The sequence below is a fragment of the Cricetulus griseus genome (assembly GCF_003668045.3).
Source record: "Cricetulus griseus strain 17A/GY chromosome 1 unlocalized genomic scaffold, alternate assembly CriGri-PICRH-1.0 chr1_0, whole genome shotgun sequence".
Classification (NCBI taxonomy): Eukaryota; Metazoa; Chordata; class Mammalia; order Rodentia; family Cricetidae; genus Cricetulus; species Cricetulus griseus.
Genome location: NW_023276806.1, coordinates 253,767,803 through 253,792,938, shown reverse-complemented (window position 1 = coordinate 253,792,938; position 25,136 = coordinate 253,767,803). Strand labels below are relative to the sequence as shown.

The following is a 25,136-nucleotide window of genomic DNA, read 5'->3' as shown; positions in this document are numbered from 1 at the left end:
AGATTTGGAAAATAATAAATAGAGAAGGCAAAATTCTTTGGGGTGAGAAGGCTGGGCTCTGGAGAGATGCCAAATGGCTTTTCTGAGGATCCAATGTGTTCCTTCAAGAATTTCCATCTTCCTTGTCTTTCCTGGTGTGTGTCCAGTCTTCATGGTGGTTGGGAAGGCCAGACAGACGTGCCTGTTCACTGACAGTCTGGCCAGTTTGGAAGAGGATGGGAAGATGTCCAGCTCCAGCCTCTCCATTCTCAGTAGCTCGGGGAGGGTGAGGTTGGGGGTGGGCAGGACAGTAACCACTCTTCTTAGAAGCCTTTGCCCTGGAAGACTGGCTTCTCCACATCTGTACTGGCCAGGCTTCTACTTGCTGAGACCCCTCTCAAACCAGTGCAATGCCCAGCTTAACCCTGTGTTTCCCCTCCCCACAACTACGGTCCCACCCCTAGGAATCTTGTGTAGGAAAATAAGACAGGCAGTGACAGGTGTGAGCATCCCACAGCCACTGGCAACAACCCTGAGCCAGGGGTTAGAGGAGAAGTCAGGAGCTGGTGGACAGTAATCAGGCAAGATAGGTCTCAAGATAAGAGAGAACAGGGGTGTATAAGACAGTAAGAACCTTCATGGAGTTGATCTTACCTGCTCCATTTAGAATATTTGCCTATGATATAGTAGTGCTGCCCACCGGTACCATTAAAAACAACTGAAGATGGACAGAACAGAAGATGAGTGAGCAGGAGGACCAGAATGGTCCCATGCAAGTCACGTTGCAGAATCAACCGGAGCATCTACAGATGCAGGGGCAAACCCTGAAGTGAGCAGCCTACACAAGATCTCCCTCCTTCATCTCAGCATTTCCTGCCTGCTCTAGCCCTCAGGAACAATTCCCCAAGGCCAGTTGCAGTCAAGTACATGGAGCTCCATTCAACCTCAGATGGAGACATGGAAGGGGCCAGCTGAGTGAAATGGCAGAAGGGGCTCTCCTAGGGGAGTGAATCATGTACTAGTCCTTGGTGAAGAACTACTGGGGACCCAGATCACTGTCTCTCCAGGACAATCTTAAGGTTGCACTGGGGTTAGCTTTGGGGCCCTACAGAGCCATACCGTAAGCTGGTGGTGATCCAGAGCTCTGGAATCCAGAGATGAATTCTGGGACTGGAAACTAGTAGATAAGATGGAGGTGGCTGAGGGAAGAGGAGAGGCCCCAGGACTTGCTCTAGGTAAAAGGCAGATAACTCACTTGTTGGCTCCTGGTCCCTTTCTACATGTGGGAGCTTGCTAGAGCTTATTGTACTACAACACACAAGGCCTCTAGTTTCCACCCCAGATCCATGTTCCACTGAGCTGTCTCTTCTGATAAGAGCCTAGAGTCCCTACTGCTGGCTGTCAGGTCCCACTCCGCCCTCACATACTGTACAAGAGGTCAGAGAAGGAATGTGTCTCCTGGATTTTAAATAGCTCTATGCCAACATGAGGTGTGGTGTGGAGAACTGTGTCCTCCAGGCTGGGATTTCCTGACCAAAGCCCAGGGCCTGCCAGGGATGTCCAAGATAGTCTTAGAGAGTGATGGCCAGGAAAGGGGGGGGCGCAGAGAGAGACAGGGTGAGAATGAATAAAGGGAGATGAGAGAAGACCCTCTGTCAGTGTGGTAGACACCTGGTCTACCACACACAGCCCCCAGGATCCAGCCCAGGGCTCCCAAACCCAGCTCTCCAAATCACTTAAGTCATTGCTGCTTCTATGAACTCCTCCCCTAGTCCCTGTCTCCAGGCCAGCTGCTGTGTAGCCAGAACCCAGTCCCCCAGTCAATAATTTAGCCTGTTCATCACCCGCTCACGGGTGACCTCTGGGGTCTGAGTCCCTGCTCGCTTGCGGCTGCGCTTGAACTTGCTTAAGTCCTTGTCAAAAACTTCTCCAGAGCGCAAGGCTGACACCAGGTCATCAAACTCGCCACTCTCCTCCAGGGTGCTGCCCGTCAGGACCTTCCGCTGCCTCTGCCATCTTTCTTTCTCACGCTGCTCCTTCAGCTGAGAGTGGAGAAAAGAAGTGACTCCACTACCCATCCCCTGGACACCCTTCACCCACCAGTGACCACTCTGCCTCTTCTCAAGATGCCCTGCCCTCCCCACCTTATATAGCTTTCTGCCCCCAAGCTGGGAGCTGTTTCTCTCTTCTGGGGCTAATAGTGGCCCCTAAAGTGTGCCCAGCTCCTATTTTATTTCACACAAACCAAGCATCCTCCCCTCCACACCCACCCTTGCCTCCTGTCCCCAGCCAGGCCCAGCCCTCACCATCGATTCCATGCGTGCCCTCCGTTCATCGTCTTCCTTCCTCCTCCTCATGGCCTCCAGGTCCTGCCGGGCCTCTAAGAAGGCCTGCAAGAAGGTATCGAAGATGCCAAAGAACTCATCTGGCTGCATCTTACTTTCCTGCTCCCCGAAGTGCGTCAGTGCCTTGGAAAACTGTAAAAGACAGAGAAGTGTGTTGAGCCCAAGCCTGCAGTCAGCTAGCTAGGTCCCAGCTGAGCCCAGTCCAAGCTGGTGGGGAGGGGTGGTTGTAGGCATGGGGACAGATAGTTTAAACCCCAGGGTTCACCCATGGAAGCCTCAATCCAGATTCACTAGGGATTCATTCTTTGTCCCTACCCTGTTATCCCCCCAAAAAACTATGGAGGTGACTTCTGTGGAGATAAGCTGAGTCTACTTGATACTCTACTTTTATGCCACCTCTGGATCTTTTATATTGTAGGTGTGGGATCAGGAGATGGTGACCTGTGGGAGACTTTTCTAGTCAGCCACTGCCTGGCTGGAATGGAAAGGGCCCTCACATACCATCTAACCATTGGGTCACTTAGTTGGTGCGTTACTTACTTAGCCCTCTGAGACTCAACTTTTTTACCTGTAAAGTGGGGATCAGCTTCATGGTCTTATTTTGGGAGTCAAGTGGGGTGACAGACAGAAGCAACAGACTTTGTTTACATGAAGCAGGCACCACTCTGACTTTGTCTGAGCACTGCGTTCTCTTACCCAACTCACACAATACCATCTAGGGAATGCCCCCACCCAAATAGTCCTCCTGGGACCAGCAGCCTGTGCACCTTCTGGGAGTCTGCTGGAAATGCTGGCTCTCCAGCCCCCCACCCCATCTTCTAAATAAGAGGCCACAAATTAAAGTGAACCCCACATGGGTCCATTCCCATCCTCACAGAAGCAGGTAGAATGCCAGCAAGTTCAAGACTGAGCTGGGCACTCAAGATGCTTGCCCATGTGACTGAAACCCTCTGATTCTCAGTGTTTCCATCTGTTGAATGGGACTATAAACTTTCAACAAACCTGTAAGGTAGGTGATGGAGACATGATGAGATGCTGGTGGGGCTGGGGTGGGGCTCTTCAGTCAGGTGCTTGCCATGCAAGGGCAATGACCTGGGTTTGATCCCAAATATTCAGATAAAGTCTGGGTGTGGTGCTGTGATCTCAACAATGGGGAGGGAACTACAGGAAGACCTCTGAGGCTTGTTGGTCAGCCAGGCTACCCTACTCATTAAGCCCCAGGTCCTAATGAGACCCTTTTGCAAAAAATGAGGTGGTCGGCTCCTGAGTAATGACGCCTGAGGTTGACCTCTGGTCTCCACATGAATGTGTACAAAAGCACACACGCAAACATTCATACACATACACAAAAATAAAATTTAAAATAATGCTTATGGTGCCTGGATACCTAAAAAGTGGACCCTGATCTCTGCAGTACAAGGTTGTCACTGCCTTGAAGGAGAGAAGAGATGGGATGTCTCTAGGCTCTGAGACACCGGCTGTGTCCCTGTCCATGGTAGGATCAGGTGAAAGTACCAGGCCTAGAAAAGAATGAGTTGAGAAGCAGATGGGGGTTGCTGGGCCACCTTTACCTTATCTCTGGCCTCATTGAGCTGGTCCTCCAGCTCTGCAAAACTGAAGCTGGACACTGTGATGAAGTCACTCATGACAGGGACAAACTTGTCATTGGGGTCCCGTGCCTGGCAGCTTTGATATTCCAACTCCTGAGAAGGGAGGATAAAGCATGATTTAGGCAGATGGAGTCCAGGGACCACCATATGCTCCTTGTTAGCCACAGGATGTGGCACATGCCTTTGGAAAAGATGACACCTGGGTTCACAATTCTAAAGATAATGATGGCTTTGAGAGTTGTTTGTATAGCAATTCATATACTTCCTTAACCATCAGGACCATTGTCCTTTTGTAATGGCTTTTGAATGATGTGTGTGCTAGGATGTAGGCATTATGTTGGCCCGCCCTCTGAAAGTCAGCAGGACATACCCACCAGCATACAGGTAAATACTTAATCAGCCCTGGGGGCCCTATGGCCATATGTCTCTATGTCACGCACTGAGTGGCTACATCATGTGTTATGTGGCTACATCCTGTGTTGTATGGCTACATGAGGCTCTGCACACATGTACAAAACTTCCCTTTTAAGGAAGCTCTGCCTGCCCCCCACTCTCCTCACTCCTTTCTCAGTGGAACACCACAGCTCCTTCTTTCACCCCCCCAATAAACTCGCACGTGGGTTTGTTGTACTCTGTGACCCATTTCTTGACAATGCCACTAAACACCTACAGTGTGACCCAGAATTGAGCAGCAGCATCTGGGAAGTCCTGCTGTGATCTGGGCTGTGATCCACACTCTGGTAGCCCTTTTCAGGACCATCCAAACAGAAACCCTCACCCATGACAGCAACAGAAGGTTCCCTAATTCTTAACTTCAGCCCGAATCAGTTCTCCTCCTATCCTCCCCCTTCCTTCATGGGAATTCTAGGAAACGTTCTCTAGTTCCATAGTGAGGGACAAAGAGTTGCAGATGTCCTTGACATTGCATCACCTATGAAGATATGAGAAGAGCAATGGCGGTAACAGGACCAGATACTCAGTGCTGGGATCCGGTGTTTGTATCCTCTCAATATTCCTGTATTGGAACCCTAACCCCTACAGCAAAGCAAGGAGGTGGGATCTCATAGGTGCATGCATACATTGGACACTATGACACAATGTTGTTAGCTACAAAGTGCACACTTGAGAAGTACACAACCAAGTTGTGGAAAGATAGTCATAAAAGCATTCATAACGTCTTAAGTATGTTTGTGGTCAGTCCCCATTCACTGCTCTGGGGCACATGTGGCCTAAGGGTCATGGGTTGGACACTTCTGTCAAGTGACCAGGTCTTAAGGGAAAAGTCTTTGTATAGCTGCCCTATTCTAGCAGGTGAGGACACAATAAGAAGGTCCCACCCATAAAGACCAGGCCCTTTCTGGACATCAGACCTGCCCACACTTCGATCTTGAATGTCCTATCCTGCCAAATTATGAGAGGTAAATGTCTTTTGTTTCTAAAAGCTGACCCAATAATGGATTTGTTTTAGCCCCATCACAGGACTAAGATACCAGAGTTCTCATCAAAGAGGGAATGAGTCTTCAGCCTCCACGAGGGAAGGGAAGAGCTGTAAGGTAGGATCTCACGGAGACAGCGGTCCCCACTGCCACACTGCTATACGCCTCCTGTAGTCAGCTCAGCCTCTGCATTTACTATGATCAAACATGAGCATGTGACAATCCTAGGGTTCAGTCCACCATGTGAACACCTCCCTGCTCAGTGAATAGTGACAGTCTCAGACAGACAGCCCTTCGGTAAGGATCTATGTGCAAACCCCAAAAAGGTGGATCACTTTTTCCTGAAGGCTCTGTCCACTGTGCAGCTGTCCTACCGTCCCATCCAGGAGCCCTGGGTCATCAAAGTGCATCATATGGGGCTTCTGGTGTCTGAGATGTGGTGGCAGGGAGCATTGGGCACAGTGATGGTGGCAACACTGGCTTCTCCTTGGGAAGCCTCCACTCAGGCCCAGCAAGCTCACTTACCATCTCCACGGCTCGGAGGCCCCTCCTGAGAGTGCCAATCTCCTTCTCCAGCTCTGCCAAGCTGTAGGGAGATGGAGAGGAAAGACACCGTGAGCTCTGGATGTGAAGAACCAAGGATAGTTCAGGGAAAGAGCAGCTTGAAGCATGGTGGCCTTGTGTCCCAACCCTCTTAGGCCCCTGATACACAGCTCCAGCTGATCAGTGCCCTATGTGCTTGTTGGTGTGTCTGTAAAGTGTCGGGGTGATAGCTCTGCTCCATGGATTCTTCCAGATGCTGTGTATCACATAGTGCCTCCCTGCTCTCTCTCTCTCTCTCTCTCTCTCTCTCTCTCTCTCTCTCTCTCTCTCTCTGTGTGTGTGTGTGTGTGTGTGTGTGTTGTGTGGTTGTGTGTGTGTGTGTGTGTGTGTGTGTGTGTGTGTGTGTAAGTGCAGGTGCATGTTTGTGCATGCACATGTATGTTGGACTCAGTGGACAACTTCAGGCATCTATCTTAGGAGCTGTCCACTTTTTTGTTTGTTTGGGTTCCAGGTGTGGTACTTAGACCTTCATGCTTCCTGCTGCATCATCTCCTAAGCCCTATCAAAAGCTTTCTCACACTAGCATCTGGCTTGATTTACTTCTTTTCATTACCATTGGGTAGTGTCATCATCATTTAGCAGGGTGTTTCTCCAAAGCCCTAGGTTGGTGGTATTTAGAGGTGGAGCTTTGGAGAGATACTTTTGATAGGATGAGGTCAGTCCTGAGGGCAGAGCCCCCACGATGGCACTGTGGCTCTTTGTTTTCTGTCCTAGCCTGGGATGCTGCTGCTACACTGTAGCGCACCAGATGTTAAGCAGATTATGGCACCAGGCTCTTGGACTTCCAATCCCGCAGAGCCATGTGTCAAATACAACTCTAATTTTTATAGTTACCAAGTTTCAGGTGTTTTGTTATAGCACAGAATATCTTGCACCCAGTGCCATTGGATACCTGTCAGCTTTAGCATTTCTGGTTTCCCCAGACCACAGATTAAGTCTGACAGTCTTCACAGATGCTGTGGATGGCCTGCCTATTACTGTTCAAGGACCCCATTCTTCCAGATGACCAGAATTTAAAACATGTGCTTATTATTAAGTTTATGTTATGTGTGTGAGTGTTTTGCTTATATATAAGTCTTTATGCCACACGCATGCCTGGTGCCCGAGGAGGCCAGAAGAGGGTACAGGATCCCCTGGAACTGAAGTCATAGATGGTTGTGAGCCACCATGTGGGTATTGAGATTTGAACGGGGGTCCTCTGGAAGAGCAGCCATGCTGTTAACCAAGAGCCATCTCTCCAGCACCCAGCCAATTGTTCTTTATTCTGTCTCAGCCCCAACTGCCTGTTTGAGTGATGTTCACACCCCAGGACACTTAGCCAGTGTGCTGCATAACTAACGCAATCTCTCACCCCCACCATGGGCTAAACAGAGGAAGAGTGTTCTATTCTATACTGTTTCCCTCTTAGGCTTAAGTTCCATTTTCCCACAGTGCAACTGGCTCAATAATGCATCTATTACAGGCATTCTTTCTATACATGGCTTACTTCTCCATTCTTCTGGTATTTTCTAGAATCACCTCTGAAATAAGATGATTTGTACCTCAGAGAGCAAGCTGTCTCTGTCTGGTTCTTTTCAAAGCACACCCCGAGACACTGTCCATTCCCAGTGTCTGCTCAAGTGAGGGAGCCAGTAGTGTGATCACAGGCAAAGGAAGCATGGAGGGCCGCTTACTTGACTTTGGCGGCTTCTGATAGGTGCCGCAGCTCCGAGGGCATGTTCAGGATGTCGGGGAAATGCTTCTCCAGGATCATGATCAGGTAATGAAGCAGAGAGATGTTCCTGTGGATGACAGTTGTGTCAGTAGAGGGGGCGATGAAACCAGATGGAGTGTGATGAGAGGGAAAGATGAAGAGTAGGCTGGAGAGATGGCTCAGCAGTTACCAGGGCTGTCTGCTCTTCCAGAGGTCCTGAGTTCGTTCTGAGAATCCACAAATGCCTGTAACTCCAGTGCCAAGGGATCCAGTGCCCTCTGCTGGTCCCACAGGCAACTGCTTGCATGTGGACACACAGACACACAGAGAGACAGACAGACACACACACACACAGACACACAGACACAGACACACACACAGACACACACACAGACACACACACAGACACACACACACACACACACACACACACACACACACACACACACACACCACTAAAATCATTCTTTAAAATATTTTTAAAACATACAAGACATCTAGCACAGAGAGATAGAAGAAGAGGGTTAGAGATGGGAAGGGGTGAGATGGCCGAGGAAGCCCGTGAGTCCCCACCTGTCAATGCTGGACTTTGTGTCAGCAATCTTGTTGAGACTGGCTACCCGGAACCCGTAGGCGCCCCCACGCTGCCCCTTGTTCATGAAGTTACCGATGGCTAAGACCACTTCCAGCATCTGCTTCAGACGCTTGCTGAGGGTTAGCTCCCTGGAGGCCAGCAGGATGGCTGGGAGAAGAGAGACAGCTCAGATGTTACACAGACTGGGGCAAGGCAGCCATCAAGGCTCCTGGCTTCTCAGGGGGATTCTGGAAGGGGCTACTATTGGGTAGAGACTATCAGGTTCTCTTCAAGACACTCCATTTCTTACCCCCCGACCCCTGCGCCAGGACAAAGCTAGCTTACCCTCCGGGTAGACCACACCTAGAATGATCTGGACTATCTTATCATGAACATGAAGATTATTACACTTTTTATGAATATGGCCACTTTATCTTTCTTGACCAAACAAATTTTGTGCTTCCTGGAGCTTTTTATTATGGGATACTTTGGCATATTTTGAAATTCTGTATTTTATATGTTCATATATGTTCGTGCTGGTGTGTATATTCATGTCTATATATGTGCACATCGGATGTGGAGGTCAGAGGTCACCCTCAGGTACCCTCCTCAGACAATGCCTTGGGTTCTGACATAGCAGTAAGAAGACCAAACCACCTGGTGCCCTCTGGCTATGTGGAAGAATATTGTTATGAAAATAAAACAAAAGCCCCCAGGGCTTGGAAGATGATGCTTCAGTGGGTGGCAGCACTTGCTATAAAAGCAAGAGGAGCCAAGTTCAAATCCTCAGCACCTTAAAAAAAAAAGCCAGGCATAACCATGGGTAGGGCTGCAACTGCAGTGCTGGAGGAAGGACAGCTGCAGACAGGAGAACCCTGGAAGCCTCCTAGCCTGCCAGGCAGCCCGAACAAGCCTCAGGTACAGAGAGATGGACATCTGGCGGCCTCCTCTGGTCTCTGAGTGCACGTGTGTGCACATGCCACACATACAACAAACACAAACATAGATCACATAAAAAGAGAACGCCAGGTCCCAAGTTTGCAGAAACTTTCAGTCAGTTAAAAAAATATAGCAAATGTAACTGTGAAGATTATAAAAATGAGAAGTGAGAGTTGTCCACACAGCCTTTAGATCAAACATATGTACATTCTATAGATCACACATATGTACATTCTATAGATCGTACATATGTACATTCTATGGGCTAACCTCCTGTGGTTATGATTGCATATTTAGTCTGGTCCCAGTGCATGCCTGCCTGTGTCTGTTTACATGTGCATGCATTTGTGTAGAGGCTGGAGATTGGCTTCGGGTGTCTTCCTAATCATGCCACTGCTTAGTTTTTGAGACAAAGTCCCTCAGTGATGCTGAGGCTTGACACTTTCACCAGCTCACCTGGGAGGCTCAGGGATCCTCTGGTCCACAGCCACAGCACCGGGGTCCAGGCATGCTGTTATGCCTGCCTCCCGTGGTTTTGAAATGTGGTTTCTAGAGGATTGAACTCAGGTCTCCATGCTTATACAGCAAGCACTTTATCAACTTAGCCATCTCCCCATCTCCCTCTAGCCCAGTTTCTTAAAATTACAAACCAGAATGGGTACATTACCTTATAATGGAATAAAATGCAGCACTGAAAACTGAATCCCCACCCTCCATGTGTATCTCAGGGGAAATTTCAAAACTACAATGCTAAGCTATTGGGCAACACTATCATCCAAGTCCCACAGCCACCATCTTCAGGAGGTTATTTGAAATTGCTTGTAAATGATCGTCCCAGCTGAGTTTGTGACTGTTGATGCCCCTCATAGGAGGTAGCAGGCAGGGACCTGGCACTCTCATTCAAGCACCCGCCCTCCAGACCCTTGTATGCCATTTCTTCCTAATTGCCACATGGCCCTGGGGTCCAGGGATGGGGATGACAGAGAATATAAACTGGGGACTGTTAGGTGAACGGCTCCATCTCTGCAGTCATGGGGAAGCCACCATCCATGCTGGCCACAGACCTTCCAGTGTGATTGTTCTGAGGTCACCCACACTCCTGTCAGTAATCCCTCATTGGTTCCCCAGGAGGAACTTCAGTGGACTCTAACCTTGGTCTGTCACTGGGGCCTTAGAAAGTGGGAGGGCAGGCATTGCCTAGCTCAACAACCCCCATAATCCTGAGGGGAAATTCTTTTTTTGTGTGTGTGTTTTTTTTAATTAGTTCAAATTAGGAACAAGCTTGTTTCACATGTCAATCCCTTCTCCCTCTCCCTCCTCTCATCCCCACACCTCCCCCACCCCTAACCTACCCCCTACCCCATCCACCCTCTACTCCCCAGGCAGGGTAGGGCCCTCAATGGGGGCTCCCCAAAGTCCACCACATCATCCTGGGCCAGGCCTAGGTCCTTCCCCTTGGGGGGGGATTCTTAAGACATAAGCAAAAGAAGCCATCATAAAGTCATTCAACACATTATTCCATTTATAAAAAGTTAAAATAGAAAAACTCATCCAGACACCAAGAGGAGAGAGGATGCTCACTTGGGAGGGTGACAGTTCTAGTATTTGAGAGAGGATTGTAAAGAAGGGCTGGAGCTGGTGGTGTTGCCCCACACCTTTAATCCCAGCACTGGGGAGGCTGAGGCAAGGGGATCTCTGAGTTCGAGGCCATCCTGGTCTACTGGGTGAATTCCAGGACAGTCAGAAATACACAGAGAAACTCAGTCTCCAAAACAAAACAAAACAAAAAAACCCTCAATATTTAGCTGGGCAGTGGTAGCACACACCTTTGATGCCAGCACTTGGGAGGCAGAGGCAGGTGGATCTCTGTGAGTTTGAAGCCAGCCTGGTCTACAAAATGAGTTCTAGGACAGCCAAAGCTACACAGAGAACTGTCTCAAAAAAATTAAAGAAAGAAAAGAGAACTTACTTGCAAAAATCTTCAGCCACCTATATGGCTGGGGAGAGTTTTCTAAGGTTGATGGGCTGTTTGAAAAATCTACAAAGAAATATCCTTTAAAAATGCTAAAAATGTTGGCAAACAGAAAATGATGAGCGTTGAAGGGAAATCAGAGCAGATGAGAAAAGTCCTGTCTGTGATGCTGACATCTCAAAGGCATTCACAGGAATAATATGTTCATGAATACATTCATAAGAATATTACATTTGCAGTCACATTCATCCAGGCTATATTTAGTGAGTCTACTTGTAATGAAAATTGGTAAATTTAGTATACTCAGCAATGAATGTATTCATAGGGAGAATATATCCAAAACAGAATTGAGAAATTTGTTAAACTTGGTAAAATACACTAAAGTAACTTCACCTAGAGCCCTGTCTAGAGGAGGAAAGGGTGGGTGTCAATGGCTCCACACTCAACTGAGGTAGGCTCGATCTTAGCTACTTCAGGAATACTTCTGGAAGAGCTAGAAGGAGGAATAAATATAGAGCCCAACTCCTGAACAGTCGAGCACACTGGCATGGATGTGTATATATGCCTTCAGGCCACTCTCCGCAACCTAAATCAAAGCCCTTCAAGGACAGCAGCCATTTATAGTAGAGGGATGTCTACAAATCTGGACCCAGCCTAGAAGTGTGATGCCTCCACAGATGTTCTCTCCAGCAATCTTTTCCCATGTAAATTGATACTAAAGATGGTCCTGGCTGAGCCTTAGCACTTAGGTACCTCTCCTTGGGTACCTCTCCTTGGGCATGTCTCCTTGGGTACCTCTCCTTGGGCATGTCTCCTTGGGTACCTCTCCTTGGACATGTCTCCTTGGGCACATCTCCTTGGGTACATCTCTTTGGGCATGTCTTCTTGGGCACGTCTCATTGGGTAATCTCCTTGGGTACATCTCCTTGGGCATGTCTCCTTGGGTACCTCTTCTTGGACATGTCTCCTTGGGTACCTCTCTTTGGACATGTCTCCTTGAGCATGTCTCCTTGGACACATCTCCTTGGGTAATCTCCTTGGGTACATCTCCTTGGGCTTGTCTCCTTGGGAATGTCTCCTTGGGTGCATCTCCTTGGAGCACCTGATGGTCTAAGATGAAACCTTCCCAGAGCTTAAGCTAGACTGGTCCCATAGTCCCGAACGGCCACTCACTTTTGCCCCAGTGACCTAAGAGGCATAAATAGTTGAACATCTACACCTTGGCTTGTACCTCATGTCCCCAAAGTAGTTTACAATAGGAAAAGAGTGGAGGTGAAAAGACTTGTTGTATGAAGGACATACCCCAGATGGATGATTACAATATGAAGGTCCCTTGTTGCTTGTACATGTGTTTACATAGTGAACACCACAGCCTTTACGTCTACAAACTCCTACTCCAGAAATTTGTAAGCAACCTTTGGGAAAGACCCAACCTGAACTAGGCATCTCAGAGAGTGTCCAGCAGGGGGCACCCATGCTCTGCTATGCCTCCAGCTTGGCACCCTGAGCATCCAAGATGGTTTATTGCTCTTTCTGCTCTGTGTAAGTCTTCTCCTTACCCCCCAAGTGAGCCCCCAACCAGTTTCTCCTGCTTCTGCCTTGCTGGATTCACAACTGCCCACCATCCTTCCTTCCATTCTTCTCCACAGCTCCTTGAGTCCTGCTCCTCTGCTATCCCCACAGGCAACCCCAAGGATATATACTGTCTGACACAGTGAGTGATGAGGAACAAAGGGACCAGTTGGAAGGGCATCTACATTGTCACGACACTCCTCACAGCTCTCAGAAATGGCAATGTGTAGAAGACTCTGTATCGAGACAGATACCTCTAGGGTCTATGTGGTCAACTGGCTTTCTGATGAGCTCGCACTTATGCAAACATACCCACTAGACTGTGAACTTGGGGCTCCTCAAATAGGAAATGGTGGATGATGACTCTGCATGCCAGGCTCCAACATGGTGCTGGCTACATTCCTTTCCTGGTCCTTTCTGTCCCAGGCTGGGGCAGAAGTCAAGGGATGCCCCACCCTGAGGAGCCAATGCAGAGGCTGAGGAAAGCATCATGTGGTTGGCACACAAGTCAACCTGAATAAGAACATTTCTCTATAATAACCATACTTCAAGTTGGTGGTGCATTACTGTAATCCCATCACTTGGAAGGTGGAGGCAGGAAGATTAGGAGTTTAAGGCTAGCCTCAGCTAAATAGTAAACTGGAAGCAGACTAGGCCACATGAAACTCCGCTGAAAATGAAAATGTCATAGTTTTGACTGTTATCCTTAACTTGGGTATGTCTCTGGGGTCAGGGTAAGACAGAAATTTCCCTCTGCCCCACTTGTCAATCCACAGTCCGGTCCCCACTCCAGGTATGCACCACAGGCCCCAGTCTTACCTTCTACTTTGGGCTTGGTCTCTGCCAGCCGTTCCTGGAACTTCTTCTTGAAGAAAAGGGCCTGTAGTCGCTGCTGGTAGTGGTCAATCCTATGGACAGGACAGGCTATGTCACAGGTGGACCCACGGCTCCAAGGCAGTTCTAGCTTCCTCTTTGGCCATCCTTCCCTCCCCTTCTTTGACAGAGTGGCAACCTGAACCCTGTTCCTCCTTCTGTGCCCAGTGTCCTATTGGCAGAGTCAGGCCCTGAAATTCCTCCCTCCTGCTATACCCGGTGCCCTATTGTCAGAGCCGTGCCCTGAATCCCCTGCTTCCTGCTATGCCCGGTGACCCACTGGAAAAACTTTGCCCTGAATCCCCTCTTCCTGCTATGCCCGGTGCCCCATTGTCAGAGCTGGACCCTGACTCCCCGCCCTTCTGCTATGTCTGGTGCCTGTCTGACCGGCTCATTTCATAAAGGAAGCGGTCTGCACGCGCCATCCTCTCAATCTCATGCTTGTGCTCCTCCAGGAGGTCAATGTCGCTCTTCTCAGGGATGAACTTGAGGAGCTGCAAAGAGTAGGTGTGAGTCAGATAGGAAGCTGTTAAGCAGTGCATACAGTGTGATGTGTGGAGAAGCCCATGCATCGCCCCTGCTCAATATGGGGAGGACCTGCTGAGGCAGGAGGATTAAGAGCTCAAGGCCAGCCTGGGCTACACACCAATTTCAAGGCAAGCTTGAGCTACCTAGAGAGTTAGGCCAACCTGCTCTACACATCAATTTTGAGGTCAGTCTGGCTACAAATTGAGCTCAAGTGTTTTCCAAGAGTATGTAAGTGCATCATGTGGGTGCAGTGCCTGCAGCAACCTGAAGAGGGCATCAGATCCCCTGGAACTAGAGTCAAAGAAGGTGTGAGCCTCCATGTGGGTGCTGGGAACTGATCCCTAGACATCTATAAGAGCAGCCAGTGCTCTTAACCTCTGAGTCACCTCTCCAGCCTTTGTGCTATGGTTTGAAAGTGTCCCTCTGAAGTTCACACATGGAAACTTCCCAATTAATGTTAATTTCATCTGGCAGTAGAACCTTTCTGGGGAGTTAATTAGAGTTGGATGAAGTCACAAGGGAGGGACCCTAGTAGTGCCATTAGTGGCCTGATAAGAGAAAGAGAAAGCCAAGTTATAGCATTTCCTCTGTCTCCTCCCATGATGCCCTCTACCATGCTTTGATACGGTAAAAGATCTCACCAGGTTCCAAGCAGATTCGACACCATGCTCTTGGACTTGCCAGCCTCCAAAGCCATGAGCCAAGTAAACTCTTATTTATAGATTAACTGGTCTCAGGTATTTTGTCATAGCCACAGAAAATGAGCCAAGTCACTATGTTTAATTTGCATCTGGCTTCTTTCGCTCAACATAACATCTAAGATTTGTCCATGCTGTATATCACTAGTTTGTCTTTATTTACCGATTACCAGTATTCCACTGAAGGGACATACCACAGTCTGTTTGTCCACTTTTCTATTAACAATCAGTTGGGTTGCTCACCCATTGGGAGGTTTAATAAGTCAAATTGCTACAATTATGTCTGTATATGTCTTTTAATATCTATATTGACCTTTCTTTAGTATGTACCTAAGTGTGAGATACCCAGGCAACAGGGCAGACTTAAGTTTAGCCTGCATATTCATTCCAAATGCCTCTGCAAAGTAAGCTGAATGGGAACTGCTGTTCCGCCACACCCTTGTCAACATGTGACCGTCAGTCTTTAACTGCAGCTAATGGGTCACCCTTCTGACACTCCTCCACTATGGTTTGCTGGGTTTCTGTGGGGGCTACTGACATTTGGGGACTTTTGTATGCTCACGGGCTGCCGGTACCTTTCACAAAGCACCTGTTCCAGTCTTTGCTTAGTTCCAAAACTGGAGCTTCTGCCCTCTCTCACTTATCTGTAGTGTTCCTTACTACAAATCATGCCACTTGTTATTTGTCCTTGCATGTCCCCTTGAAAAATACTGTCAGCACTTTGGGCTTGTTATTACCTGAGGAAAAATGCATGCCTTTGGATTGACACTCACTCTTTTTCTTCTCTTTTTAGATTTTAAATTTTATGTTAAATTTATGTGCACAGATGTTTTGTCTGCATGCATGTCCGTGTACCATGTGTGTGCCTGGTACCTACAGCACCCCTGAAACTAGTGTTATGTGTGGTTGTGAGCCAGCATATGGGTGCTAGGAATCGAACCTGGGTCCTCTACAAGGGCAGCAAGTACCCTTAACTGCTGAGCCATCTCTCCAGCAAGCAGCCCCTTAATGACTCAGCCATCTCTCCAGCAGCCCCGCTCCTCTTTTGAGACAGTCTCATGACGCCCAGGCTGGCCTCCAACCCAGTTCTGGGATTACAGATGTGCACCACCACCTCAGTCTTGGGATGGAACCCAGGATGCCAGGCATGCTTTACAACTGCACTCTCATTTCAATGATGTTCAACTGGAGGCCTGCCTGTCTGCCACTTCCCAGGTCCTTCTTAAAGGACACAATGAACTAAAGTGAAAGAGACCTGGGGAGAAAATGACCATTGCCACCTGACCCATCCTTGAGACCTTGTAGGGTCCACAAAGTTCCCTGGCAGCTTGTTCTAGAGGAAAGCCTAGTCCAGGGAAGTTTCTGGAAATCTCAGCGCCTCTTCAACCCAAGGGTTTCACCCTTTCTGGGATGGGGGAGAAAGTGGTATGGCTCACCTGCTCCAGCATGTCTTTAGCGAGGTCTTCTTGTTCATCCATCCTCAGGATGGCCTGTCGTATCTCCTCATTTGAAAGCTTCAACCTGTGACAAACCCACCCTGAGAAGCCTGGCCTGGTCATCATCTTCTCTTCTCCAGCCCCAGTGAGAACACTAACTGCTCCCTCCTCCACACAGCCTTCCCAGGCTAATTTCATAATCAAGTCTAATTTTAATAAAGAGGAAATCTGATGCACTCCATATGTACAATAATGAATGTTTTAGTTCTCATCGAAGCCTGATTCCCCGATGCCTTGCTTGAGCTTTGTCAGAGCTGATGAGACACGTGGGATTAAGATGGACAGGCAGAGGCATTCTGGAAGGCCTTTTTCCTCCTCCACCCCTCCCTCCTGCCTCACACATCTTTAGCGTCTCCATGGGAGGACAGAGCAGGGTGCCAGCAGAACTCTGGGAGAACAGTCTCACTCTTGCATCTCTGACAGTGCCCAGATCCCACCCAGCTTCCAAGAGCCCCTCCTCACCACCTACACAGTCCTTCTCCACTCCTCCATGCACACACCCAATGAGAACCCTAGGGAACCAGCACTCCTCCACCACTCAATGCAGAAACTCAGGCCAGGGAACTTGTGGGAGTGCAGAGGGGGGCAGATGTCCCAGAGGAGGCTGTAGGCGGCACTAAGAATAGAGCTTGGGGCGGTGCCCCTGACCCTGCCTGGGGGAGGCCCCCACACAGAAGCTGCGCTGTTAATACAGATACTGCTTGTTTGTTCCAAAGCCCAGGGAAATGCTTGCAGGCTGACATCATGCAGCTTCCAGGCCTAAGCTGAGTGGGCCCTCCGTGGGCTGACAGGGACCGGGCAGTTGCCTGCCTGAAGAGCTCCATGATGCTGCTCAACATGGGCTTGCAGGACAGCAGTGTACACCAGCATCCACCCCTGCTCCTCCAGGGAAGCCAGAGAGACAAGGCCAGCATCACCACTTTCCTCTGCATGTTTGTTGATTTGCAGTGCTCTGGATGACCCCAGGGCCTGGTGCTTGCTGGACAGTCAAGGAAGCACTCTACCACGGAGTTATCCCAATCTCAGCCCCTTTACCACCCATTTCAGGCTTCTTGGGGTGCCATTCCCTGCTACAGAAGAGTACCTACTTGGAGAGAAGAATGATACAGTTCTGGGCCCTCCGGCCATCTATGACTGACAGCTCTTTGACTTTTCGGGAAGTCAGGTAGATGTCCTCCGTGGAGCCAAGTTCTTTCTGCAAAGGATGAGTTAAACAGGGAGTACTGAGGCGGGTACTCCTAGTTCCCTTGCCCACTCCCAGATCCACCTTTTTTCATTGTGGGGATGCCCCTGATCCAGTGGACATAGAGAAAGAGCAGACGGGAGAGGTAGGGTGTTTAACCACCAACTCCTATGAAAGGATCTAGGACTAGCCTGGGTTAGGAAGGGTAGAGGGTAGCAAAGGGTCCCCCCTCTTTGAACTCAGCCTCTCTTGGAAGCCCAGTAAAGGAGCTGTACAAACAGAAGCCATAATTGATCTCTGTGGCTTCAGGCACTATGGTGTTGCCTATCATACAACCACACCCGCCCAGAGCCTCCCTAAGCTTATAAAGAGAAGCTGATCCAAGCATCCGTAAGGCCATAGTTTCTAACTCCTGGAGACTTCCAGACTAACTCAATATGCCAAGACTAAAGGGTTTTATAAGGTCATATGTGAAAACAGAGACAGAATCTCTACTGAATTCACTTCTGGGATGCTAATAGACACAATCAAAGCTCCCAAACCTCCTGCTGTTGAACCTCCCCAACCAGGGACTCGGGAGCCTGTTTAGCACACAGCTATTACTCCAGGGACTTTCTCAGAGCACATGTTCCAAGGCACACAACTCCAGGGCCTGCTAGGCACGCCATTATCTGAGGATTTTCCCTCTGGAGTTGTGCAGTGCCCAACATGTGTAGTCATGTTGGAAAGCCTTGCCTTGGGACTGGTAGGTGACACAATAGACCTAGAAGTGTTCTCCATTCTGTGGACATTCGCCTCCAAGGCTGGCAGAAGTCTGCTTGCAGTCCCCCGATCTCTCACATTGCCTCTCTCTCTCTGGGGACCCTCCTGCATGCCACCCTACATGGATGAGTAACAGAGGCTGGAGGCAGTGCAGGCAAGCCTTCCCTCGTGGACCCAGTGCAGGGCTGCAGCCCAGGACAGTGGGTAAGAGACAGAATGTTCAGAGCGTGACTCACCTGCTGAAAATTATATTAGTTATCAGCTCCTAGGCAGGCAACAGCCACAGTCATCAGAGAATCAAACATACACAATGTTAGTCAATAGGCTGGGGACTCAGGAACACCAAGACAAATGTGGGTATCCTTGGCATCTAGTCTGTCCATTGCACCCCCAGGAACAGGAGACAGGAACCCAGAGACAGTTCTGGGCAGCAGCTCAAGGCAGGCATGCACTCAGAGAAGCTGGGCAAGTGAACGCCAAGCAGGCCACCATTTTAGGACCAGGGAGGTGCCCAGTTGAGCCAAGTAGTCCCCAGGCTTTGACCACTAGCTTCTTGCCCCTGATCTCTGGGGCAGGAAAACCAGGCAGCCTTGAATATGTTCCTTCCCTTTGCCTTTCTGATGTCTAAGGGGACCGAGGAGCATAGCTTGTCCTGTGTCTTTCTCCCTGACACCGATGGAGTTGAAGCCACAAGTTCAGAATCTACCTAGGACACAGAGAAGACTCAGGGCCCAAGGCTTGCGGCCCTAAGACATAGAGAAGCAGTAAGTAACCAGGTCACTTTGGCCTCTGGAATTGCTCTAGCTTGACTCCTGTGACTTTGGTCCTGGGTGCTGATGTGAGTGAGGCCCAGCTGAGCTGTGAGGGGGTGGGCCCAGCAGCATGAAGTGGGAAGATCAGATGGTGTCCAGACTTAATCCTTCTGAAGAAGCCCGGAGGCTTTAGCCCCATACAGGCTCTTTTTTGACTGTCTCCCATCCAAGCTTGGGGTCTTGGAGTCTGGAAAGTCCAGTCCAGAATCCCATCACAAATGGAGAGAGGCATGGGCTTGCCATATCTGAAACAGCCATACACCCCACCCGCATCTTACTCAGGGCACAGGTTTTCACATGACTCTCCCTTGCAGCTTGACCACTGCCCTGACCAGGCCAGCCTAACCACAGCATGAGCTAAAACAATGCTTGGAACTAAGAGTAGAAGATCAGATGTCACAGACACCAACATTTAAATCAATTAAATAATCAATTGTTTCATCTGGAACCCCAAGATGGGCCAGAGTGTCAACTCCACACCACTCCTTTGGCCAGGCCATGAGACCAGGGCCCTGTCTGCCCTGTGAAGAGTCATCTCCAGGTCTAGATTTGGCAAAAAGCAAAGTAGGGCATCCTATGAATACTGTTGGAAGCGGGCCTCAGAATCTAGCAACCAACCAGGGATCAGGGCCCCTGAGTATACCAAAAGTCCTCAAGGCTGGAGTCCTGGGCCAAGCAGAGATGAAGGAATGAATGTGTAAACCTTAAAAGCCAAATAGAGGAAACAAGGGCCATAGAGCCCCTGAGCTGTTCATAACCAAGTGGACCTGGGGGAAGTCCCCAGGCATGACAGTTGCACTCAGATTCCGGAGCCCCACCCATCTTCAGAGTCACTCAGTATTGGAAGATGAGGCCTCACAATCGGTACCCTGGCAGTCCCTACAAGTGCTCATCATTTTATACCTGTATCTGTCTGTGAGCCAATCCCCTTCCAGCCTCTGTGGCCATGTATACAGAGACTCAGCAGAGAAGAGCAGGCCTTCAGGCCCCAGCCCCAGTCTCGATTCTTGGAAGTGGCATGGAACAGCATCTATCACCTTCCCTACAGCCTTAACTTCTCTGTAGGTAGCTGTGCATGCATGCGTGCGTGCGTGCGCGCAAGTGTATGTGAGTGTGTGTGTAGTAAGGTATCCACACTGCCTGCACCATGGGGTGGATATCTATCTATATATGTGTGTGTGTTCGAGTGTGCATGTGTGTTCCTGTAAGTATGTAAATGTGTGTGTGTGTGTGTGTGTGTGTGTGTGTGTATGTAGGGAATGGTGAGGAAAATAGATTGAAAGCTACAGTGGCACCTAGGCATAGTCTATAATTCCTGAACCAAACAGAACAGTGTTCTACAGAGGCCAAGTTTGAGAGTCCACTTCCAATGAGTGAAAAGTACCATTCCATCCCCAGAACAGGCTGTGTTGATGCCTCACCAGGCTGTGCAGCTTATTTATCTCTATGCCCTGGTCAGGGACATGGAAACTATTACCAATAAAGTCATTCAGCATACCTGTGAGGAAGGAAAATGAAGAAAGACAGAGAGGAAAAAAGGAAAAATGAAAGGACAAGGTTTGAATACAAGGATGTGTGTGTGCGCACACGTGTGTGAGCATGTGTGTGCACGTGCATGTGTGAAGACCGAAAGTCAAGATCCAAGAGACCAGAGGGTATGGTCTTACCTGGTGCCTCTGATATGCTGAGAACATTTTTTCAAAATCTTCCAGGTCCAAAATCCGAAAAACCTGCATGTCATCAATCTCATTCCACACGGTACCAGAGACACGCTCCTAAGAATCATGGTAAGGAGACGAACCCATGGGTGAACCGGCTCCTCCATGACTGAAATGCCAACACTCCTCACCCCACCTATCCCCAAAAGCAGACCAAAGGCTCTCAATTCCAGAAAGGGGTCCAATAATACCCACCCTTCTCCAACCTCCTGCTTCTTCAACATTCTAGAAGCCAACCTCCTCCTTGTGCCTTCTTTCCATCTCAGAAACCACTGGAAGCACTACAGTGTTGGACCCGGGATTCTTTCAGAAAGTCACAACTGAAGGCAGTGTTCTGAGGGTGCTGTGCCGGCCTGCTCTCTGACTGCATGCAGTCCCTGGAAGCACTAGGACTTGGGCATCTCTGGGATTGTCTGGGCCTGTGCATAGAATGTACTCCCTGGATCTGAGATGGTCATTTTCTTTCCTAGGAGCATGTGCCTACTTTCCCAGATTCCCAGCAAGTGGACTCATGCCAAAGCTGGGACATGCTGGCCCTCTCCAGTGACTCTGTTCAGATCAGCAAAGCTTGCCTCAACTTCCTGTTGTTCAGAGCCAGGGAAGGTGCCCCCTCATTTAGGATTGCAATGCACCCATAAATCTATAGTTCCCAGCACCCTTAATTGAGGCAGTGTCCTATGCTTTTGGGCCCTGTGTTATAGAGGGTCCATAGAGCCCAAACTGCACCAGTAAGCTTGTAACATCATGTTGATGGTCCAGGGGACAGGGTCATGGAGGACAAGCATGGAATAGGGGAGCACCCCTCACTGTCAACCCCTCCTCCAAGAATCTTTGTCTCATCTACAACATTAGTCTTTCTTTGGAACAACAATCGTCCTATCACCTACTTTCATCTGTCTAGAGGCGGGTCAGGCAACTTCCTACATCTCCTTCTCCTTAGATTAGAGACAGTATACCTTTCCCTCACTTCTATTTTCTTAAACTCTGAAAAGGGGAGGCTAGGCCAGAGTCAAGAGGGAGGAGACATTCCTGTGGCCTTCTGAAGGCCAGGGACCCTCATGTGGAATGCTGGGCTGGGAAGCTCACAGAAGCAAGGGATACAGGCAACTGGCCAAAGCCAACACAGACACATTCTTTTCATGGTGGAAACAACCAGTGTGTGTGTGTGTGTGTGTGTGTGTGTGTGTGTGTGTGTGTGTGTGTGTGTATGCATTTAAGAGCATATGTAGGATAGACAAAGGGGCTAGAAACAGAAACTAGGTTCCTTGAAAGGAAGATGTGGGGGAGGAGAGAGAGGATGGGATGGGGAACTGAGTCGGGAAGGCAGGGAGGGGAGCCAATTGAAGCACTGGGGGATCTGGAAACCCAGTGTCTCATGCACACGTGTAGGGGTAGGGAAGGGGAGGCCCTAGTCTTTTGTGACAGTCAGAACAAGGATAGAGGGACTGAAACAGTTGGGTATTCAACATGACAAACCAGTCACCTCAACAGTCACTGCTTCTCAAACACAGGCTTTCCCCACATCTCTTAGGGCTTTTGGCCCTTCATGGAAATGTCCTGGGGTCTGGAACTGAGAGAGGTCGGCTCCTTTCTCACAACCACCACACCATGAAACTGTATCTCCCTGGTATATCCACCTTGCATGATTATTCTACAATTTAGTTTTTCCAACACTCTGTCATCTCTAGCCTAGATTCCTGGGACTTCTGGGCCCTGGAGACAACCACAGAAGTCCCGGGTCTTGCTTCATGATACTTCCCTCACAGAGCACCGCCTTTGGGGCCCCACAGACCCACAGACTGACATTTCTGGCCCTGCTATTATGTGACCTGTGGGTAAATGGAAGGATATTACTTTCATAGCCCAAATGGGAAGCTGAGTCTCAGGGAAGCACAGTTGAACTGTGCTGACATGAGAATCATGGTGACAGACTTAGTGTACAGGTGGAAGACACCATGAGTAATAACTGACCCCTCGTTATCAAGACTGTCCGTGTCAGAGTGCTTCCTGAATAGTTTATCAGTCAGTCTTCACAGCCATCCTTTGGAGGGTGTTGTGGTGACACTCTCTTCCCAGTTTACAGATGGGAAGCTGAAGGCCAAATAATTAAATAGTCTGCCCTGTCACAGAATTGAAAGCTTGGGATTCAATAACAGGCTCTCAACGCATGCGTACTTCCACCGCATGGATCTAGGCAGGGTACAGTCCTGGTCTGGGTCCCTAGGGGATCATGTAGCCTTTATTAATACTGGACCACAGAGGAAAATCCCAAGCACCAAGGCCGGCATGATGACAATATCAGAGAAGCTGTTGATGATCCTGCATGTGGCTTTCTCACAAAGCAGCACTCACAGGTCACAGCTGCTGCCCAGAGAATCTTGGAGCTTTACAGACCTAGCTGTGAAATGCTGTCACAGGTGTCTCGAATGCTTTAGTGACTCAGGAGGTGGAGTGGGCTGTATTCACACTCCATGCTTCCACCCAGACTGGGAAACCAGAAGCAGAAGGATCTTAGAGACCATCATGGACAATCAACTATGGTAACAGACCTGAGCGAGGCACACTAGGATTGGTTAGGGTTGAGCCATCTCTCAGTGCATCTTCCAGATCTGTAAGCACTTTATAGCCTAATCAGTCAGACCCAAAACGCTTGGGAGGGAGGCGATGCCATGTTTTCCTTCATCATTTCTGCCTCATTCCTTCAGACAGGGTCTCTCACTGAACTGAAAGCTTGTCACTTTGGTTAGGCCAGCTGGCTTGCAAGCTCCTGGGATCCTCCCGTCTCTGTCCATCAGTGCGGGAGTTAAAGGCATATACAGCCACAACCATCTTTTTATTTGGATAATGAGGTTCAAACTCAGTTCCTTATGTTTACAGAGAAAGTGCTCTTGTCCACTGAGCCCTCGCCCTCGCCCTCGCCCTCGCCCCAATGTCTGTTTCTCCATTCACCTTCGGCACACACCAGGTCACTGGCAAGTGGCTGTGACAGTAAGGTCTGCACCAAACATTTCCCCTAGTGTTGGTGTTCAGAGGGGACAATGAGCGACCAACTCCAGCAAATCCATCATCAGTGCCCACCGTGCCCACCCTAATGTCTGACCAAATGGAGAACCAAGATGATGCGTGCAAAGGGCAAGGTGCAGGACAGGGGCCTGCCTGCCCATCAGTCCCTTAGCCACTCACCTCATTCAGCTTGACCCAGTTGAAGGACTTCAGCGGGTGTGAAGGCTGGGGGGTGCACTTTTTCCTGAGTGGGGCATCATTGCTGGAGAAGAGGTCCTGAGGCAGGGATGGGCCTGAGCTGAAGCAGGGTGGGGCACCTGGGGGGATAGGAGGCCCTCCGGGAGGGAGGGGTGGTGCGGGTGGGGGTGGGCAGGAAGAAAAGGGGAGAGGTGGTGGGGGTGGAGGCAGATCATCGGTTGTTGTGGAGGAAGACAAGGGGAGTGGGCCTCCAGGGGGAGGTGGGGAAGACACTGGGCCAGTCTGTGGAAAGACAAAAAGGCAGGATGGTGAGCCCATTGCACACAAACTAACCAAGTCTCCACATTAACCTCATTTCTTCCTTACCGAACGTTCTTCAATTCTTCATGTACATTTAGACATTGTTTTCTCTCTCTGCATCTCAAACAGCAACACACACACACACACACACATACACACACACACACACACACACACACACGATACAGACATACAAACATTCACAGACACACATGTGCACATGCGTGCACACAGATACAGACACTCAAAAATACAGACACACACATGTGAACACACACAGAGATGCATATAAACACAGACACACATGCGCACATGTGCACACATACAGAAACACACACACACATACACAGATACACACATATAGACACAGACACACATGCATGTACTCACACACAGATACACACAAAAATACACACACAAGTGCAAACACACACACACACACACACAGAGAGAGAGAGAGAGAGAGAGAGAGAGAGAGAGAGAGAGAGAGTTAAATATACACACTAGGCAACCAGAGTCGCAACCATCAAAGTAAAACATCTGGATGCATGCATCCAATGGTGCAGGCTTTTCACTGCACAAAGACACCCAGCCAAAAGGAAGGGGCAGGAATTTTACCTGCACTCTCTTGCTCAAGATACACATCTGGCAACAGTGTCATCCCATCCAGAGAAGGGTCACTTTTTCTCTAATTTTTAACATAAAGGGCTCACCCCATTCAGACTAAAGAAGCACTTGGGTTGTGGCTCAGGGTTTCCCTTTCTCTTCTCCCTCGTCTTGGGATTCCTGTCTTCTCCCTACCCCTCTGCTCTGTCCACTCCAACCTGAAACTCAGGGTGCTG

At 49.3% G+C, this 25,136-nt stretch overlaps 1 protein-coding gene across 4 annotated transcripts in view; it reads right to left on the bottom strand.

Moving 5' to 3' along the window:
- Nucleotides 1-1,799: 1,799 nt before the first annotated feature.
- The window catches only part of Daam2 (dishevelled associated activator of morphogenesis 2), a 42,146-nt gene continuing 18,809 nt past the window's right edge, over nt 1,800-25,136 (bottom strand). The window contains exons 13-25 of one of the 4 annotated variants that reach the window (XM_035451165.1): nt 23,977-24,276; nt 20,743-20,850; nt 18,237-18,380; nt 17,407-17,513; nt 16,259-16,343; nt 13,984-14,090; nt 13,543-13,631; nt 8,240-8,408; nt 7,647-7,754; nt 5,896-5,956; nt 3,896-4,027; nt 2,286-2,456; nt 1,800-2,021 (exon numbers count right to left, since the gene is read on the bottom strand). In XM_035451165.1, the coding sequence (XP_035307056.1) occupies nt 1,800-2,021; nt 2,286-2,456; nt 3,896-4,027; nt 5,896-5,956; nt 7,647-7,754; nt 8,240-8,408; nt 13,543-13,631; nt 13,984-14,090; nt 16,259-16,343; nt 17,407-17,513; nt 18,237-18,380; nt 20,743-20,850; nt 23,977-24,276 (1,803 nt within the window). The remainder of the gene's footprint in view (nt 2,022-2,285; nt 2,457-3,895; nt 4,028-5,895; nt 5,957-7,646; nt 7,755-8,239; nt 8,409-13,542; nt 13,632-13,983; nt 14,091-16,258; nt 16,344-17,406; nt 17,514-18,236; nt 18,381-20,742; nt 20,851-23,976; nt 24,277-25,136) is intronic. The other 3 variants (XM_035451166.1, XM_035451167.1, XM_035451168.1) reach the window with 3 other exon arrangements.